Source organism: Erpetoichthys calabaricus, chromosome 5, assembly GCF_900747795.2.
Source record: "Erpetoichthys calabaricus chromosome 5, fErpCal1.3, whole genome shotgun sequence".
Classification (NCBI taxonomy): Eukaryota; Metazoa; Chordata; class Cladistia; order Polypteriformes; family Polypteridae; genus Erpetoichthys; species Erpetoichthys calabaricus.
In genome coordinates, this window is record NC_041398.2 from 107,039,047 (window position 1) to 107,061,391 (window position 22,345).

The following is a 22,345-nucleotide window of genomic DNA, read 5'->3' on the forward strand; positions in this document are numbered from 1 at the left end:
CATGTACATTGCTATAAAGGTGCTTTCAGAGAATGAATTTGCTTATGTAAATAGAAAACATTTCCACTCTATTAATGTGCAAATTATCTGTGATATGAAAATGTGTCTCATTAATGTTGTGGCTAGATATATAAGTGTCTCACCAATAATTGTAGCAGCTCGCTACTCAAACAGTGTGATCACCAGAATTCCACTGCTTTCTCCAGTGGTGTTGACACTCATATGGTGGGCTGCGACTCTCCTTTTCACATTGACTTTGATATTTGACCATTTCTTTTTTATTTCGGGCACTGTGCAACTTTATGAACTTGGACTTTTGAGTCCCTGCGCCTTGCTGTGCCTCTCCATCAATTTCCTTTGTTGCTTATAACACTGCTTAAGCCACCAAATACTATGTTTTTCCTTGCCTTCACTTCACTGAGCAGGATCTCCATTTCGCATTTGTTGAATTTTTGTTTTGCACGTGCTTTTGCCATTGTCTTTTAACAAAACCCTGAATGGAAGGGACTATTTTTATTGATTTGTATATTCAAATAGGTGAAATTCTGGGAGGAGTCAGGGTGGGGCTGTAGGCTCATGCACGTGCATTAAAATTCACATTGATTGAGATTTATAAAGGGATATAAAGGAAAAGTGCCAGCGGACAATGATATGTGTATGGTTTCACTCTCATCGTACAACAACAGTGCAAGCTAAAAAATGGTTTTCCTTAAAACATGAAAGGTTTAAAACACAAGATCCAACATAACATTCATATACACAATCCTCTATATACACTATCCTCTATTCAACTTAAAAATCAAAATTAACAATCATGAGAATAGCCATATAGTTCATTAATATAATTCAATACATATGCAACTATATACACTTAACATGGTATTTGTTTTTAACAATTTCATTTTCTGTAACACTTCTGAGGCCTGCCATTTCTTCTACCTTTGTGGCAGTCTCATAAAAAATGTTGTAAAGTATGCAATATGCATGCAAGTCCTATTGGATGTTGGAATTTTTAGATGATGGCTTGGAGGAGCTAGCCTTCTATGAGGGCTACATCTGCAGGAGATGCCAGCTGATCCAGCATCTCAAACTCAGGATCATTGAACTGGAGGAGGAGTTGGCTGGCCTGCATTGTAGTAGAGAATTGGAGGACCCCGCCCAGGTGTGCTTTAGAGAGACAGTGTGCACCTCTAAGATGGTGCAGGAGAAGATACTATAACAGACAGGAAGAGATAGGTGGGTCACAAGTTGTAAGGTAAAGGGTGCACACTATCCAAGGGCATCAACTCCAGAATAGGCATCAACTCCAGAATCTTTAGGAGATAGACAGTGTCTCTGAAGATTCTGAGGTGATAGGCAGGGATGAGTGTGTTGCCTTTCAGGTGCACAGGTGGGAGATCTCCCTGGAAGGGTGGATAGGCTCTTGGCCAGAGTGGGGGTGGATCCAGTTGTCATTGTCTATGTTGGAACAAATAACATGCATAAGGTTAGCCTAACAGTTCTGCGATCCAAATTTAAAGAGTTAGGTGCAAGACTGAGGAGTAGAACTGACAAGGTAGTCTTCTCTGATGTTTGGCCTATGCCACGAGCGAGTTCAGGGAAGATTAAGGAGATTAGATAGATTACATCTTGGTGCAGCATAGAAGGGTATAGGTTTATGGGGCACTGCGACTCCATTTGGAACAGATGGGACCTGTTCCGCTGTGATGGGTTGCATCTGAAATGGACAGGGCACCAATGTGTGGGGAGGCATATGAGTTGGTTAGCTGAGGACTGTTTAAACTAGGGAATGGGGGTGCAGGGAGTTTAGGATAGGCTAGATTTAGAAGTGTACATGGAGGAACAAACAATAGTGAAAAAATAAAAATGCACAGTAATATAAATTCTAACCCATAATTTAAATGTAAAAGTTACAGAAGTAGCACATTAAAAATAACTTGCCTTACTGCTAAAAGTATCAAAAGTTAAACAAGCTAGTTGGAGTTGTATGTAGACGATCATAATTATATTACAGCAATAGAAGAAAACTGGCAAAATAAAAATGACGGGGATGAGTATAACATAGAGAGATACACATTTTTTAGGAAGGATAAACAGAACAGAAAAGGAGGTGGGGATGCTGTTTATGTCAAAAGGAATTTAAATGCCATTCCTCTTCAGTTGGACGATGAGCCCCATCTTAGTGAGGACATGTAGCTGGAAAGCATTAGTGAATTAGTCCTTATTTTAGGAGTATGTTACAGACCGCCCAATGCAGATGGTAATTTCAGCACACATCTTTTTAGTAATATTAAAAAACCTAGTTTACAGTGGGATATTGTAGTCATGGGGGACTTTAACTACTTTAACTACAAGAGCAGGAGTTTTTATAAGTAATCAGTGACTGTTTTTAACACAGTATGTTAAAGAACCAACATGGGGTGAAGCCGGTCTGGATTTAGTATTTTGTAATACTCAGGATAGAATTGAATTAGTTGTTCATGAAAGTATTTCAGCGTTACTTGAGTGATGGAAGACACTGATGAGGAATAGGACATCAAATCATATATTCCCTTTTGTATTGCAGTGCTTGGAAATAATTTCAACTTATGTATTTATGAAGTGTTTATCCATTTGAAAGTGCCAGCTCTAACTGTTTAGTATCCATAAAATTCTTCAGGCTGCATTTATAGACTCTCAACTATACCATTACTTAATATATTGTGTTTAGGGTGGGGTAAAACAAGCCACTTCAATTTGCTTATATTAATTATATAGCGTTGCAGGGTATATAGGTGATTTAAACAGGCACCTCTAAGGATATTTGCTTAATCTTCACTTCAGCTCAGCTTAGTTTGCTTTGAAGTGTTTGCTGTGTAATCTCGTTTATTCATTCAATATATCTGTTCCATTTTTAACGTGTTTGATATTAAGGTAGCTGGATGAATTTAAGGCAGACATCCAATTAAACAAATTACTCATTTTTAAATAATTACTACTTCTTGGAAGTTTGTCCATTTTTTGAGCGTGACAAAGCTTAGTATAATTAGAAGGGTGGTATTTTTGTGAAAATGGAGCACATGGAACTATCTATGAAAGCCTAAACCCAATAATTTCCTTTAACATATCATTTTAGATACTTGAACAAAGTTCTTCCTCTTATTCCCTAAACCACGTAAATGTAGATAAAACCCTTGAGCAGATTTTTATGTAAACTGTGGTGTTATAGTTACAGGTAATAAGTTGTAGTAGTTATTTTGAATCTGCAATAATTCTGAAAATTCTTTTCCTAAAATGTTAAAATTATTATTTTTTTTCTTTTTCACTAAAACTAAGGATTTTATTTTCATCTTTAACCCTCAGTTTTTTTTCCTACTAAACACAAAAGTTCTCCATTATTCATGTTCCCACATACATTCTAATATTTTCGTAATTATAATTACCTAGAAATTCCCTCATTAAAATACCCAAAGTAAAAACCTACTGATTCCATTCTAAAAAATTGTTCTGTAATTGCTTTAAACTACAGAAATTCCAAAGTAATGCCCCCTTGGACTGATGCTCACCTCCACCATTTCTACAACTAATCAGAATATTCTAGGATTTCTTCAACAAAACAAACAGGAGTCAATCTTTATTTATTATAATCATCAAAAAAGTACAATCTTTACTTCCTGGTAGTGACAAGGTTCAATGGAAGGGCCTCTCTTTGCTATGAACTTTATGTTGATCATACTGTATATCTGTACTTGTGTGGCATTGGCATACCCAATGGCATGATCAAAATTATGAAAGCAGGGAATGAGACCAGAAAAAACACAAAAAAAAATGGTATCAGCTGCACCAAACACCCCAGGATACAAAAATTGAAAATCATTCAGTGCTTAAGTCCATTGCCAGTGTAAAACAAAGCTGATAGTCAATCTCTTAAAATGGTCATATTCAGTATGCATCTTATACTTAATGGACACTATCACAATAAAAACACTTACAGCTCTCAATTTCCAAGGTACAGTTCTGCTCATCAAGTGGATATCTACGAAGATCCATCATGCAGGCTGCAGTTGTGGTGATTCTGGAAACACCAAGAAGAAGATAATACTGTAAAATAAATAAATTATTGTGTCATGACAATCTATACAAGGGAAAAGTCACAGCTCATTGGCAGTCAGCTTGTAGTACAGATGATGCAGAGTAGTACATTAATTTGCAGTGAAAATTATAAAAGGATTCATCAAAGCATCATGTCATTAATTTTTTAGGCATATCTGACTTGCTCTTTTAAATAAAATTGTAACACAGTGGGTCAAGGAATGATAAATGTGCTTCTCTGTACACTGCTCAATATGTCATTGTCTGACTGTAAATAAATTGTGTGATTTAATATCTCAACATATGTTTTCTAGTACAAAGCTGCATAGTGTATCCTTCTGCTTCAACAATTTTCCCAAATGTAATATGAAACACTGAACCATACAGGAAAGGAAAATAAACCAATAATATAATATAAAAAGAATTGTACATATAATATATGAAAAGGGGTTTGTGAAAAAGTGTAATTAATTTACCGCATTCCTAAAGTAAAGTCTGTTTAACCTGGCATACCATATGAAGTTTATTTCCTATAGCCACACATAATATCCACATAAAGACATTAAAGTTAGTAAAACCTTTATTTTCATATAATTTTGGCTTTTCAATTTTGCCAATTTTGGCTTTTCACTGCTCAACTTCAGCATAATAACTAAAGCATATTTATTAAATACTGTCAGTGAACATACTGCCCGTAAGTTTACCAGTCATATGATTTTGTTTTAAATTACTGTTTAAATTAATGTTTGTAATTTTAAAATACTGTTTTAAACTTTCTTTATCCAAAGTATTTTAGCATATTGGTTTGACTTTCCTAGCCTGGCACAAAAATATTCATCAGGCAGAAAATGTGTCATTGAGTCGCCTGGGTTCTAGCAGCGACAGAAAGGCAAAACAAGAGGAAAAATTGCCTACTGCCAAAAGATTCTACTAAAGATGCTACTCTGATAAAAAGATACTAAAAACAAACATCCCATAGTTGAGCCCACGAGGGCTTGCTTTAGTCAGATAGTCCTGTTTGTTCAGATACCAAAACCTTCCTATACCAATTAGCTCGTGGTGAACATGACACCTACAATCACAATGAGGCACAAAAGAAGCAGATGTGAAGGGGCAAGATACACACAAGGCAAAAACATAAATAATCTATGAGACTGTTACAAAATTTTTTTTTAATTCAAACTGACTAAACAAAATCAAAACAGCCTATCAATGTCCCTATGCTTCACTTTATGGAGGAAAATAGTAATCATGATGTGACATTCCAAAGCACATGTCTATGCCTACCACTGCTGCAACTATTTTAAATTCATGGAAACAATAAAATAAAAAAACAGACATTGTAAATGATAACTGATTCTGCACATGCATGCATACATGTCCTGTTTTTTGCTAGGTTCAGACTTTCCATAGAGTACGTCCACACTGACCATACATTGTATTTATCTTTTTAAACTAAAGTTTTTAAAATAAAATTATTCTAATTAATTGGAAGTAAAGTAGTACCTTCAAGTGCATATAAGAGATCAAGAGGTTGATAGCAGCTGAAGAAATAACACAACTAGATAAGATAACCTTTTACTAACATCTTTAAAAAAAAGGTTTACAGTATGCTGCTAACAGGTGGACAAAATAAAGTATACTTCTCAAAATTCACAATGCTCTTATATGTTATTATCTTTGCTTTATTGTCATTACAGTTGTTCTAATATATTCTCTTGGTTATGTTAGAATATACGTGTCAGTGCTTTCATGTATGTAATGAGAGTACCTTAAGGATGTAAGCATAGTTTGCTTTGATATAATATAGTTTAAATATTTAACAAGGTTTATGTAATTGGGAAAAAAATGTCTTTGAGAACTTGTAGTCATTTTATATTATTTTAAATGCTCCATTTTTGTTAAGTGACAATATAAAACTAAATGCATACGAATTCCTTCATTTTCAGGTTTGTTCACATAAAATGTGCAAAGGCACATAACTGTTGTTATATTTTGAAAAGCGCATGCTGTACTGATTTAAAAAAACACTGAAAAACTCATATTAAAAAAGCATTGGTACATTCTGTGTCTTTAAAACAGTGGAACATTCTGTGCTACCTTAATTACTATTTCAAATTTACCTTGACAGAGGTTATTTCTTATGTGCTTAGTAAATTTTGCTCTTTTACATGCCCGATAGTCGCTTCTGATGGCAAGACTGATCCTCAGTAGGAGTTGTTAAAATGCCAGCAGAGTTGCATGCATAGGTCATCACATCAGCAGCTTGTGTGGAACTCTGCCTCACCAATTCACTTCTACTGATGTCATAAATGGCAATTTAAAGGACCTTTGTAACCATATAGGTAAAAAATGCAATTTATTGAAAAACTGAAAGTCACTTACCTTATGGACAGATAAACAGAAGAGGAATGAGCTCCCTAAGTGTGGCTCTAGAAGCCGTTATGCATATACAGATTAAACATCTACTCAGTATTTGCATTATGCTAAAAACAGCCTCACGGCTACATTATCAGCAGATTATAATGATTCAATATTTTACTGGCACTGGAAATTAATGGCAAAACATCAGAATGACCTGCTATCCGTTATGATCTTTTGTGATCTCTATCAGTTCTTCAACATTGATTTTAACTCCCTACATGGGGTAATTCTTTCAAAATGTAGTGCTTAAGAAACAACACTGTAATTAGGTGTAAACCCTCCACAAAAAAAAAAAGTTACTTGAAAAATCACGTACGAAAGCTATTTCAGTTAAGTGTATTTAGGCTTGGCTTTTAAGCACATGGTATTGTTAAGTTCTATTTAAAAACATGTAATTACATTTATGCATCAGTTATTTCTGGATATGATTTATTATAGCAAAAGAATTTAGTAATCAAAAATGTAATATCTTTTAAATAAATAAAAATTCAAAATGGTCTAACTTTCGAAGCAGTTAACCAAGTCCCGCATTACATCTGAACATTATATCACATGTACATTACTTATTTTCTTTTGTGTTTGTGAACATTCCAGCCTGACTGACAAAGGAGCCATACACTGACAGTCATGCTCATGCTGTAGTTTTGTAGTTGATAAAATTGTATTAAAAATTCTAAAGACATGGTACTGAAGAAAAGTCAATTATTACCATACATAACAATTATTTATTAATGAATGAAAAAACAGTAACAATAAATGATCTTGTCATTTTAATAGCTGGGATAAACAGAATTTTAATAATGGAAGAAAAATATAAAATGCTAAAACAAAACAGATCTTTTATCATTGACCTAGACACTTGTATATGTATACTGTGCTTTTAAACTTTGTAATCAGTGACCCAATGGTGGAAATACAAGAGCCCTGTCACATTCACTAAATAGTAAAATGAAAACATCAAACACTTCATCATTTTACAAATGATACTATATGTTGGCACTCAAATGCAATATTACCAGAATCAAAATACATGATTCCGCCAACTCCCATTAATACGGCATTTTATAAAAAATTCTTCACTTTAAAGCATTTCTTGCGGACAATTAATATATATTTTGAGAGTGAAGAAATAACTTTGACTTGAAAAATACCAAACTTATTCTTTAACAGCATTCATCCCAAGAAATTTGGATTTCTAACAAACTAAAACCACTTAAACTGCGTTTTTATTGTCATAAAGTGCCTGTCCATGGCATCATGCAATTCAAGGCAGGCAGGTCCATTTTCAAACAGTTTTAGCTTGAGACCAAGGACAGAGCTCTCACTGTGCAAACACAGGTTCCAGATACACTGGGGGATTGCTCTGATAATCTTATAAAACATAACATACAGTTTCATGATGCCAAGGAAACATTGATTTCTGGATATTATTTTTTAAAGTTTCTGAAACTACTACATATAATATGTTTTCTCAGGTCAGTTATAATACTAGGGCATTGTTATAAACTGTGTTATCATTCATTTTTACATTTGAACTGAGGATGTATCACTGCTATCTTTCATAGGCCATTTAGGATACTATTAAAGATGGAAAATTATTTTTAATGGGTTTTCAAGAAAAGAGGAATAAGGTGCAGTGCCTTGTGGGGACCAACCCCATTCCCAGAAATCTTACACCCAGCGTGAAGCCAAGGGAGGCAACACCAGTTGCCCTAACTAACGAATGGGCCAGCTTTCTGGTCACTGTCTGTGTGTAGTTTGCCTGTTCTTTCAGTGTATGCATTGCTATTTTTAAAGTATCTCCATTTTCAATCCATATCTCAGTTATTTTCTTAAGCTAGTTTGGAGGATATTTGGAAGGCTAGATGATACCAAAGGGCCAGGTATTTCAAGGCTTTCTGTAATTAACTAAAATACTATATTGTCTTTAGGGATGCTGTTATTGAAAAGCTAGCTGCAGCACCTTTTTTACACTTCATAATATCTATGGGAAAGTGTGTCCAAGAGTCACCATTTGTGCAAATGCTCAATAATGATTAATAATAATTACAACCCTGGGGCAATTTATTAAACTGACCTAATCACATCCTAGCATCTGACATTTTTCCAGTGCTGTGACTCTGATTTATGTTGTTACTCTCTTAGTAGAGTATTACTCATGGTTTAAGCATTAGTATCTCTTTAAGATATTAAAGGCTACATGCCATACCAAAAGGTAATGGAGTGGTAAATTTCATCATTCTGCCATACTCAGCGCTACACTGTCCTCTGAGCATTGAAACGTGTTTTGAAAACAGACAATAGCGCTTGTTGCACATGAGAATTCTTGATTTTTATGTGCTTGATCTTCCTACAGTTTTGCCAATGAAATTCAAACTAATAAGTTGCATCTGAACTCCTAGCAACTTTTCATGGTTGTCCTTTTTACATTTTGCACTAATTCTTTTCAGATTTCAGTATTTTATCTTTTACTGCCATTTTTAAAATCCCACTCTGTCAAGGTGCATGAAACAGTCCCCTTTGTATTTGGCAACCTATATAACTACCTGGATGGCTTCTGTAATCTGCCACTGTTACCTGGAACTGTGCATGTTCATCTGCATATTAGAAGCTGCATTTTTCCATGGATGTTGCTACATGTACTTCTCCTTTGCTGGCTCCATGAAGTACAAGCATATTGTTCCCAGTAGCTGGTTTTAGGAACTGACATGTTAACTCCAAGTGTGAAGTGATGAGTGGGATGACAAATGACAAAATGGAGAAAAACATTTCTCTTTAACACCAGACTACTTTCCGTTTATGTCTATAAAGTGAAATGTCCATGGTGTAATTTGCACAAGTAACTCCAGAGCTTTTTATCTATCTCTTGAATTCCACACAGGTACTGCTTGATATATTTTGACCATGTCATTTTATTCATGGAACTCCTTTAATAGATGTCGGACATAAAATGTATTGTATTATCTCTGGAAAATAAATATTGTATTGGTACACTCTAAAAAGGTGTCTATATCACATAGATAGAAGGGTATTGTCTGAATCCATTCAACTCTTCTGTCCAGCTCTTTTCTTGCCTGTCTTTTTATCTAAATTTGCTGTATAATGGTTGCTTATTTATAACGTGTAAACCACTTTTGATTTATTTTGGTCAATTATTGTAACATAGTCTTGTAACACTTGCTTCAGACCATAAATAATGTTGACCTCTTTTGTAAGTTGATTTGCATAAAATGAATAAATATAAATGTAAAGTATATTGTAATCAGTCAGTTATTCATGCTTTTATCACAGTGCATGGCTCACAACTTTTACAACTTTGCAGTAAGCATTTATTTTTAATTTGTTTAAGACATTTTTGTTATTTATTATAAACATTCAAGAAATGAACTGACATTGTTGTAATGTGTACACAGCTATCTGTACTGAAATGCAAAGAAAATTAATTCTCTATTTCACATACATTGATATAATTTTAGCCATTCTGCAGTTAATTAGATGTTTAGTGCAAACAGACATTTTATACAACAAATTTACAGAGAGAAAACATTTAAATCCTTTGTCATCCTCATATACCACATTGTTTTCTTTTAAGCTTTCTATTTCTAATTTTTACTTGATCAGAACACTTTGCAACATCCACCTATGCTTTCCTGGTTCATTTGCTTCAACCTGTTTTCAACAGTAATATCATGCATACCCTTCTAGCTCCTAATATTAATTCTGAAGCCACTAGGACAGAGACATTTGTGATAACATGCTGTACATAATTAGATTGCAAGATGATTAATTAATGGGAGAGTAAAAGGGGGAAGAGATAAGAAGACAATTCTCAATATGCCATGAGGTCATCTAGTTAGATATCTCAGGGATATGTGATAAGAATATGACTTGTTTTAATTTGCAATATATTAAGATTTAGTGAGTAAACAAGTGAAATTGAGTAAGGATAATGATAAGGAAACACCAGCCAGAGTTGAGCAGATGCCACAAACAATTGAGGATACACAGATACAATGCAAAGTGATTGGATAATTCAAATGACTTTTAAAAAACTATTACATTGCTTGTACTTAATACTATTATTTATTATTCATACTTGACAGAAAAAATAAGCTACAAGAAACCATTCTGGAGAAAGTATTACATTATTGACGGTAAATTGGCACAGTGGTTCCAAGGGCAGGAAGCTATTTTTGGGCCAGTTTCGGTTTGCATGATTTTCTCCCACACCACAAGGTATATGATGGCAACTTAATGCAGCTCAAAGATGGAGACGCTTAAGTCTATCCACGCTGTATCAGGCAAAAGGCATGAAAGAACCCAATCAATCAGTTGCACAAACCTCTTCAGATTAAAACTGGCTTAGTTTAAAAAGGTTTATAAAATTGCAATTAAACTGTTTCTATTTATTTTTTTAATGCTATTACATTTTTTAGCATAACTGCATTCACTATAAACAGAGAAGGTTACGCCTATATGCAGTCAAGTCAGGACTTCACAGACAGATTGTACTTCAGTAAAATAAGGTAACCAAATACTTGTCAACAGCACACCCTTACATACTTTCAAGAGCTTACTATAGATAGTCCATTGCACTGTAGTTTGCATGTTTTTTAAATTAACTCTTTTTATCCAACTAACAACATATGTCTTATAAAAACATAAATCACGCTTTCTAAAGGTTTAAAGTAGATGTATGAGAGTGGTCTAATCCCAAACACTAAAATGTCCCCAAACACTAAAAAAATCATATTTTCAATTGAGGATTACATGTCATTGTCCTATCATATTATGATATTTTGAATAAATCAATATTAGAAATTATGAAAGGAAAAACTGTGAAACATATATCCAATGCAGGCATATTAGCAAACCATCAACATGGGTTTAGAAAAGACAGCTCTTTCCCTCTAATGAGCTAGAAATTTATGAGGGAGCAATAAAAGGATTTGATCATAATGGATGTTTTATTATTTTATTTTAATTGTCAAAAGTCATTTTGAAAAAAACAAAAACACCTAAAAGGCTAGTGAGAAGTGAAAGTTCAAGGTGCTGTTTGCAGATGGGTATAACATTGATTCAAACACAAAAAGAAACAGTGTATGCTGTGTACAATGTTTTTCTAAATTAAGTGATTTTAATACTGCTGGTGCCACTGCTCAAATTTTTTATTTATTTAAATGACCGCTACAAAATTATGCAGTAACTAACAATCTAGTTAAGTCTGTCAATAACAATGAAGTAGGTGTTATGGTGGACAGTTTAAAGTTAGTAAAATCATTACAAATGGAGATGGCAGATGAGGTTTAATGTAAATAAATTTTTAAACATATGGATTCCAAATAACAATCTTGCCAGTCTTAAACCTGCGTAATTCAATTTAGAGATCCAGGAAGACAGGACTTCGTCAATGAATATGGTGTCAGTCCACTCCAGGATATACTCAAGCAGACACCCACAATAACACCTGGCCAATTTGGACTTGCCAATCAACCTTATACACAGATCTTAGAGATGACATTTTAGATCACTGATTCAGCAGCACTAAACACAAATGTTAGGTATATTTACTTAAATTGGAGTCTGAAGTTGGGAAGCACATAGTATGAGATGTGAATAGTATTGACTAAGAACTCCAATACTGTAGGATTTGGGATTTTTATATAGCATGCTGTGCTCTGTACTAGTTTAACAAAGCTGTTTTCATGTTGTAGTTGTAAAGCTTATTTGGGTGGCCTTATCTTGAATACTAGATTCCACTTTGCTCTTCATATTACAAAATTATATAAAAGATGAGCAATGATAGAGCTGCTAGAATTCTATTAATAATGTGAAGTATAAGCTGAAGAAAGCCTGACAAAAAGTTAAATATATATTCAGTATATTCCCTTTAAGCAAACAGTGCTTAATAGGCATCATTATACAAGTGTTTAATATTATGAAAGAAATTGATACAGTGGATGCAGGGCAAAGATGAAAGCTGGCTAAGCAAAACCTTTGCACAAACATTAAAATGTTTTTCTTCACACGGAGAACAGTAAATACTTGAGAAGTTTCCAAGAAGTGTAGGTAAACATAGGATTTTGAGGATTTTCAGTTGCTGACTTGATATTTTGCAAAGTTTAGGTGAAGGGGATTGATGGCCTACTCTGTGTTGGACTGAGCTAAACTTCCTATCAAAAATATTCTTAAACATTATGTATTCAATGTTTCTAGAGTACATGTCTGAAAGAATACTAGAACAGATTTAAAACTCACAAAACTATATGTTATATGAAATAAAGTAAAAAAGACAGAAAAGAACCACTTTTTACTTAAAGAATTGACTCAAACAATTTGATTGTTACAGCAAGTATCACACTATTTTATGAAATGACTGAAGGAGATAACTGGATTAATAACTTAATTAGCTAAGATGCCAAAATGAATGAGGTTATCTCCATTCATTTAATACACTTTATACCTATATTAATAGATGAAAAATGTGATATACAAGACAGATTAGTTATTCTAACATTTCCTTCTAAGACATAACTTTTTATTTTTTACTGCATATTTCTTAAATTAGACTTCTTTATAAGGAATAAACACTGCTGTAACTGATGTTAAATTAGATTTTATGTGCACCTACCTCTGATTACTCTTAATTGGAAAAATGAATGGAGTAATCTTGACAACCAAGTGAATTAAAATAAGATTAGTCCTAAATTGGAAAAAAATTAATAAACCTTGAATACTACAGGCACTGAAATCAATTATTACCTACATTTCTCATAAAAAGGAAAAAAACTACAGACTATAAGGCATTTCTCATTTTGCATAACATGAACATAAACCAGCTGATTTAAATAAAAAATGTTTCAAAATGTATGCATGTTATAACATCCAGGTGAGTTTTAGGATTTAGTTTTTTTTTTTTTGTATCAGTATGCTGCTGCTGGAGTATGTGAATTTCCCCTTGGGATTAATAAAGTATCTATCTATCTATCTATCTATCTATCTATCTATCTATCTATCTATCTATCTATCTATCTATCTATCTATCTATCTATCTATCTATCTAGTTAACTGTTTTTGAAAGTTGTGGCATTTTCATTTTTATTTGTTTACCTCATCAAAGACAGATATATTACATGTTACAAATATTTTTCCAATAATGAATCATATTCAAACTGATATTATAATAACCTCAACTAAATGAACAATACAGGAGCAGCTTTTCTACCTGCATCCAAAAGTGTCAACTGTGGTATACTTCTAATGGTGCAACATCACTTGTCTGGATCATAGGAATACCACCAAGGCAATGAAACAAGTCCCACTTTGACCTGTCTATACATTTTGTCTGGTCTTTTATCACTGTTTTCATCCTATTGCTGTCTTTACAATACACTCATACTCTCCCTTCTGGTCTAAACTGCTCACCTTTTTTTGGTGCTAATACACCAGTATTTATACCTTACTTGTGTCACTCATTTGTCCCTATGAAGATATCCCATATGCAGTACATGCACAAAAAGACATTTTCCCACTAGTTCCATCCTGATCCTGCCTTACACTAAACCCACAACTCTTCATGAAGCAGAAGTAGATGCCAGAACAGAATGTTATTATGTATACAGGTACATGTTTTTATTAGCATTTTACAGCATCATATAGTTAAAACCCAAATGTAAATTGGCTTGTGGTCAGTTAAATAGCTTTCACAGGCAACAGATTCTAACTCTGTAAAATGTAAAAACTGTGTTTTTTATATTGTTGCTGGTTGTGGAGGGTTTACTGTTAATTGTTAATATAAAGCTCATGTTTCTTAAAATATATTTTTTTAAAAGTACCACCCAAAGTAGAGAGCTAAAATCTATTCTGAAGTCTTATGATAAAAGTAATGGATGCAGTGGACCATGATGGCTAACAGGACACTGTGGTGCTTTGCCAATAACTTACAATATCTGTGAAATACTGAATTATTATAATAAACACAGCTGTGATAATAAAGCTGTGAGGTTATTTTTAGTCTAACATTAATACTTGAGTAAATGTTTAATCATAGTATGCATAACAGCTTGAAGGCCCATAAATACTTAGGGAACTCTGTTTCTCTTCATTTAATTTCTAGATCTGTTGAGGGATATTTTGCTTTCTGTGATTGCATTTCTTTGGTTATGAATAGTAAGACGTGAACCCAGCGGAGTTAATTTTGCTGCAAGTTCACTGAAATCATGAAAATGTTCAGGAAGTATGCTGAACTCCGCAAAATGCTTTGAACTTAGTGAAATATGAGTAACCAAACTAGTTTTCAATGGATTATAATGGTGCAACACGATTTCAACTATACTGATAGATAGATAGATAGATAGATAGATAGATAGATAGATAGATAGATAGATAGATAGATAGATAGATAGATAGATAGATAGATAGATAGATAGATACTTTATTAATCCCAAGGGGAAATTCACATACTCCAGCAGTAGCATACTGATAAGGAAACAATATTAAATTAAAGAGTGATAAAAAAATGTGGGTAAAACAGACAATAACTTTGTATAATGTTAATGTTTACCCCCCGGGTGGAACTGAAGTGTCACATAGTGTGGGGGAGGAACGATCTCATCACTGGACTGATTACTGTGGTCAAAAATGTGATCTGAGCTGTTAAGGAGAATTGTTAACGGTGGTATCACCGTACCTCAAACAACAAAATACATAGACAGAATGAATACCACAAACAAAATACAACAAACAGCTACAAACTAACAATGCATAAATGAACTATACTGTATATCATTGCACTCACAGAGTTCCAATTTTGGAGCACATATTGGCTGTGCCATGAAGCAACACTGGGGACTGGCTCATTCCATTTTTGGAGGTTGCAGCTCTTGGCATAGTTTCCCATGTATCTTTGCAGATATTTCACACTTTATTCTTTTATCAAGAAGAAAGATACATCTTTTAAATAGTAATAAATCTTTCTTGTTATTCATCTTTCACAAGGTTTCCTCTGTTTTCTGACAAGGCTCCTTTAAGGCTTATTTTGAGATTATAGCTGTGTGCATGGCTAATTATGCATACAAATTGTGATCATTGATCTGATTATTTAACAAGTGGAATTAGCACTGCCAGCACACAGTGATTAGTGTTATTTAACAAGTGGAAGTAGACATAATGATCGAAAAATGCATTTTTTTTAATGCACGCAGGATGGAAATTCAGCTGAGTACTGATCAAGGCCTGATGTCATGCATGCCTGAAGCAAATCAGCAATGATTTTAGAGTACACATATGTGAAAGTTCTAAACAAAATTGGAAAAGCTCTATGATGTCATGCTGGCCTCACAAAGAGTCATAGTGCGCTGGGGAAAAAAATGTTTGTCTGACTGCGAATGTCCAGGAAAATATTTAGTGAACCAGGTCACTGGTTATGAAGATCATTTAATTTACTTGTTAAGACTGCAAGCAGCAGGAGAAGTGACTTTGTGTTGCAAAGGTTTACAAAAGTAATTAATGTGATGAGATTTCACCCACATGTGTGACTCTACTGGCATTTCACTAACTTGTACTGAGGATCCATTTTGCTGTGTGGAATGGCCATCAGTTGAGCAAAAGAAGAAAGTATAATTGAACATGAATAATCTCAAAGTACATCTGAAACAGCAAGTTAATCAGTAACGAAGGTCATAAAGAATGCTTCCCTATTTCAAGATTTTGAAAATTCACCTTAGAAACAAAGGTCTAATTTGGATACGGTTCTCAAGTGAAAAAAGCAGGCGCGACTAAAGGACCTCTCATGGGCATCAACATTCAGGGACCGATCAAAAACAACACCTAAGCTGTATAGTGAGTCCTGAGAGAAGCTAGAAAGTGATGAAAGCTTTTGGATAATTGCCATGTATAGGTCAGGAGTTGCAAAATTTGAAGTTCTGTTTTCTGAGTGTTTAACTTTAAGTTGTTGGCTAAGAACCATTTATTAATCCCCATCAGACAATCAACAAGAAAAGCAAAAGTGTGTAATTGTTGGCTTGTAAAGAACAATAGAGCTGGATGTCATTTAAACAGCTTTTTGTGAGAAAAGAAAAAGAAGAAAAAGGAAGAAAAGGTTGTTGGTTAAAAAAAAGCTTAAAGAGGCCAAGTTCAAGTTCTGGTTTTTCTTTGGCTTTTGTTCCCACATTCCCAAACATGTGCATGTAGGGATAGCTGACAACTTTCAAATGTCCCTGAATGACTGGATGTGAGTAAATGCATGAATGTGATGGACTGAGGAATTGTCCATGGCTGGTTCATCAATTGTGCCCTGTGTTTTTAGAAGAGGTTTTCAAATTCTAAAGCACCAGCATAAATATAATTTGGCTAGAACTTTGAGAACATCAAAACAGGTTATCTGGAAAACAGTTTATGGGACATAATGGAATAAATAATTTGATGTTCACTCTTGGCAGAGCCGTCATTTTTTCAATCATAATGGGAGTTGTTGAATATATTCATTGTTATAGATCAGCTATATATGTGTTTCCTTTATTTTCTAAATTACTTTTCCCTACCCATCTTATGGTTGCTGTCTGCGCTGTTTCTGTTTACTAAATCTTACTGTCAATCTTTTCTCATATGCACTCAGCTTTAGGTCTTTCTTCTTGTTGGCCTCTTTTCTGTGTTTTTTTCTTAGTGATATATCACATAGTTCAAGTATGTTCAATTGCAAGTTGTCATTTTGTTTTGAATTGTATTTATGTATGCACTTTGAAGCACCTGATGTGAATGTGCTGTGTGAAGGCAGCTGATTGGTGACACTATCTTTTTACCTTTAATCCATCATCAAATTGCAGCCTATATAAATAGGAAGAAATTGCAGAGTGTAGGGTGTCATGGGTATTCTAGTGCTCTCCATTCTGTGTGCATTAAATACCAAACTGATTTAGATCCACAGGAGTGCAATTACACTGTCATTTGGCAAGGAGCCATACAAATGAGCACAGATCATAAAAGAAGAATTTCTTTTGCAATCCTTGTCACCTGTTTTGCTATGTACTCTTTAGTTACTTTACGGTTTATTACTTCTCACTTTTCCAAAAATAATATAAAAGAGAAGCAATCAGCAGAAGAAAAGAACAATAACTAACAACTGAATCCTAGCCTACCCAAGGACAACTTTTAAATACTATAGGTAGATAAGTGTATGTGCTAAAATACTTTAAAGTGTTTTCCTATCCTAGATCACAGAGAAAGATATTATTGGATGTCTTATTAAGGCATGCAATATTCATCAGCATGTGTTTCCATACCAAAATGGTTCAACTGTGCCCTATCTTTAACTTAAAAGGACACTGTCCAAAAATATTGATTTATTTTCATAAGATAAAAAATGAATATGGAAACAACACCAATAAGTCTGCATCAATTGAAGGTTTAGACCACAAATGTTGGCAGAAGGAGTCAGTAGTCATCCATTTAGAGTGACATTTGAGGAGTCAACAAAACCTGCCAAGAACAGGGAAAGTTTGAAGGGAATAAAACATTGTTAAAGAGAGCAAGAGAAATACTTTGTAGCCTAGCATTACTTGACAGACAGGAAATAGCTTTCCAGATGGTTTGTACAATACATGATTTCTAGTTTACACCTTTGCAGAATTCAGTGTGGAAAAAATAAACAAATGAATATAAAGGAAAGCTGGGTAGATTTGAATATAGGAGAATGTTTTGAACATTAGAAGACTGAGGCACCAAATATAAGAAATTAAGAAGGAAGAGTGGAGGCAAAGATCCTGGAATGTATTTGTCACTATAAAAGAATGCATCAAATTAAAGAAAAATAAGTTAGACAGGACAACCAAACACATAGGCAGTGTTCCTTAGAGTCTTCCTGTGTGAATCACACAAGCCAATTCTTAAGGTGGGTATTTGCTATTGGGCACTTATCACTATGAATTTCCAATATAAAATCAATTTAACCTTAATTAAGTCTTGAATACAAAAACTATTTTAATAAAGCACTAATTACGAAAGAATTAAAATAAAAAATTTAAATAAAACGAATGGAAGGGATGCTTATGATGTAATCAATTGAGAACTAGATTGACAAAATAGTTTGTAACAAGAAATTCATACCAAATGTGCAGGACACCCTATGCTCCAGCAGAAGAATTATCATTGGCAAATTAGACTAATTAACTAATTAATTAATTGATTAATTAAGTAATGAATCAGCTATGGGGCACCTGTTGGTGAAGAAAGATTCACTGATCTTGACTTTGCTGACGATACTGTGATTTTCGTGGAGTCCATTGAGGCTCTGATCAGGGTTCTCGATAGACTGAGCGAGGAGTCTGAGTGTCTGGGCTTGCAAGTGTCCTGGATAGCCTTTAAAGACCTCATTATGCATAGCCATCAGCAGTAAGAAGACGAAGACTTGACTCCTTTGGTACTGTGTCTCTTTGGAGAATACGGGGATACCCATGTAACACCTGGCTGCGGCAGATAGAGGGTCATTTCCGGGGTGTCTGCCTGGGGGGTTACCAACCAGGATCCCGAGCTGTTTTGTTGTGTGGTGGGTGCAGTAACGTGCCATACCAGTGCATGCTCCACAACCTGACCTAATTAGATCTTTTACTTTTAACTCAAACTGGAGTTAACCAAACAACAGCAGAAAAATACAACCTGAGAACAAATTAATTAAATGTTTTGAACATCAAAATATATTAAACATATTAATATTTATATTAAATATATGAATCAAATATTCTGTATTTAAATATTGAATGTAATACCCTATAATAATTATCCACTCAACACTTGAACAGAGTTTCACCAAGGCACAACACATGTATATACCGTGTAAGCAATAGAAACAACACAGCCGGAGCAGTACGCGCACACTTGCAGCAAAGCACAGAAAGATGAAAATAATAACTCTCTACGTGTGGAATACCCTCAGTATCTGCTCAGTATAACTTGTTTAGGACTGTCTGTACCCACATCGTCCACAGTGAATAAACTTGGTACCTGTGATTGTCTGACTCTACTTTGTAGCACAAACCCTGTTCCTGACACTTATACCACCAGTTGCTGTCAACGTGGGTGGGTCTTCTGCTATGATAACGAATTGGGAGGCATTGTTGTTTCCTATTTTGTCAGCAATAAAAGCTGCTGGAGTACTCATTTACTTACTAGTACTCATATTATAATTTTTGAAAAATGATGCTTTCTGCTGTGTAATTATCAACAATATACATTAACAACTTTTCTCAAGTGCACAAACTCCGGCCTAATATAATGCCTAGTAACCTCCAGCACCAAGTAACAAATCTGGGCAAAAAACATAATCATGGCTTGAAAGTATAAAGGTCCATCCATCCATCCATTTTCCAACCCGCTGAATCCAAACACAGGGTCACGGGGGTCTGCTGGAGCCAATCCCAGCCAACACAGGGCACAAGGCAGGAACCAATCCCAGGCAGGGTGCCAACCCACCGCAGGACACACACCCACACACCAAGCACACACTAGGGCCAATTTAGAATCGCCAATCCACCTAACCTGCATGTCTTTGGACTGTGGGAGGAAACCGGAGCGCCCGGAGGAAACCCACGCAGACACGGGGAGAACATGCAAACTCCACGCAGGGAGGAACCGGGAAGTGAACCCGGGTCCCCAGACCACCCAACTGCGAGGCAGCAGCGCTACCCACTGCGCCACCGTGCCGCCCCAGTATAAAGGTCACCTTTCAATAAAAAAAAAAAAAAAATTATATATATATATATATATATATATATATATATATATATATATAGTGGAGATCAGCCCGTACACAGACAGACTCAGGACACACAAGTAAAAAATGCACAATCATTTTTATTTCTCTTCCTTTCAGGACTCAGTACACAGTCCCTCACAATTGCTCTTTCCCTTCTTCTTCTCTCTCTCTTTCTTTCTCTATTTTTTCTCTACCACCTCCACTCTTCTCCCGCATGCTCTTTCTTCCACATCCTGAATCCGGCTCCCAGAATGGATTAAGGCAGCCTCTTTTATATCGCACCCAGAAGCATTCTAGGTGCCTCCAATTTCTTTCTGCAGCACTCCCGGCTGTGGCAGAAGTGTGGCGGAAGTGCTGCTGTCCAGGACTCCTCAAGTGACCAGACCCATGATCCGAATGTATTTCAGGGGGTTCGTCATCCTGTGTTCCAGGGGAGGTGTTGTCTCCAATATAGTATGCTTATGTTTCCCCTTGTTTGGAGCCCCTGTCTTTCTTTTCTGGGTCCTCGTCTTACTCTGGGGTACACTTATGGTTTGGGTCTCCTTATGAGAGGAAAAGAAACCCAGCACCATCTGTGCCCCTGTACACCTTCGTGAGACTGCAGCCGGCTGTTGAGGTAGGGCACACTGACAGCCGACACTACTTACCTGCCGGTGTCCTATACGTGCCTCTGCCAATTCCGCCTCCACTGGGCGACTGGTCATCACGCTAGTGTCCACTGTAGGGGTTGCGGCTACTTGGCAACCGGAACAAAACAATACTGGCATTCCTTTGCTCGACACCCCTCTTTCATTTATGGTACAGGTGTCACCTATCTGTACCGCCATGTCAATCTGGCTGGAGAAAGTATTCTAGGTGCTCTCCAATTACTTTCCGGCAGCAATCCCAGTTGTGACGGAAGTGCTGCATGGACACCCGGAAGTACTCCAGGTGCCTTTGGACCTTCTTCAGGCAACACTTCCAAGTGTAGCAGAAGTGCTGCATGGACACCCGAAAGTACTCCAGGCACCTTTGGACCTTCATCTGGCTGCACTTCCGAGTGTGGCAGAAGTGCTGCCGTACAGGACTCCTCAAGTGACCAAGAGCCCTCTGGCGGTGACCATGGGCCCCAGCAGGGCAGAGGTTCTAAACTCCAAGCCTGTTGTCCCAACATAATCCAGGGGGTTCATCCTTCCGTGTTCGTCTCCCCCGGTAATTCCGTCTTCTGGATGTCCTGGGCAGGGAGCTTCCCTGGTTGTCTGCCACTACATTATATATATATATATATATATATATATATATATATATATATATATATATATACACATATATATAATATATATTACACTAGCTGTGTAAGCCCGTGCTGTAAAAAGCCCCAGGGTCCTAGAAACTATTGAAATCGTCAGTAAAGATTTGAAATGGTATCAATTCCTTCATCCTCCAGGAACTGCCTGCATACTCTCACCACATGAGGCCGGGCAGTGTCGTACACCAGGAGGAACCCAGGACTCACTGCACCAGCATAGGGTCTGACAATGGGTCCAAGGATTTCACCCTGATACCTAATGGAAGTCAAGGTGCCATTGCCTAGCCTGTAGAGGTTTGTCGTCCCTCCATGGATATGCTTCCCCAGACCATCACTGACCCAGCACCAAACTGGTCATGCTCAATGATGTTACAGGTAGCATAATGTTTTCCATGGCTTCCCCCGACCCTTTCACATCTGTCACATGTGCTCAGGGTAAACCTGCTCTCATCTGTGAAAAGCACAAGGCGCCAGTGGTGGACCTACCAATTCTGGTATTCTATGGCAAATGCCAATCAAGCTCCACGGTGCTGGGCAGTGAGCACAGGGCCCAATAGAGGACATCAGGCCCTCAGGCCACCCTCATGAAGTCTGTTTCTGACTGTTTGGTCAGAGACATTCACACCAGTGGCCTGCTGGAGGTCATTTTGGCGGGCTCTGGAAGTTCTCATCCTGTTCCTCCTTGCCCAAACGAGACAGATACCGGTCCTTCTGATGAGTTAAGAACCTTCTATGGCCCTGTCCAGCTCTCCTAGAGTAACTGCCCATCTCCTGGAATCTGCTCCATGCCATTGAGACTGTGCTGGGAGACACAG

At 36.0% G+C, this 22,345-nt stretch overlaps 1 protein-coding gene across 1 annotated transcript in view; it reads right to left on the bottom strand.

Moving 5' to 3' along the window:
- Window positions 1–22,345, bottom strand: part of gabrb1 (gamma-aminobutyric acid type A receptor subunit beta1) — a 572,898-nt gene that overhangs the window by 170,859 nt on the left and 379,694 nt on the right. Inside the window, 1 exon segment of the mRNA XM_028801915.2 lies at window positions 3,972–4,054. Within this exon segment, the coding sequence (XP_028657748.2) occupies window positions 3,972–4,054 (83 nt within the window).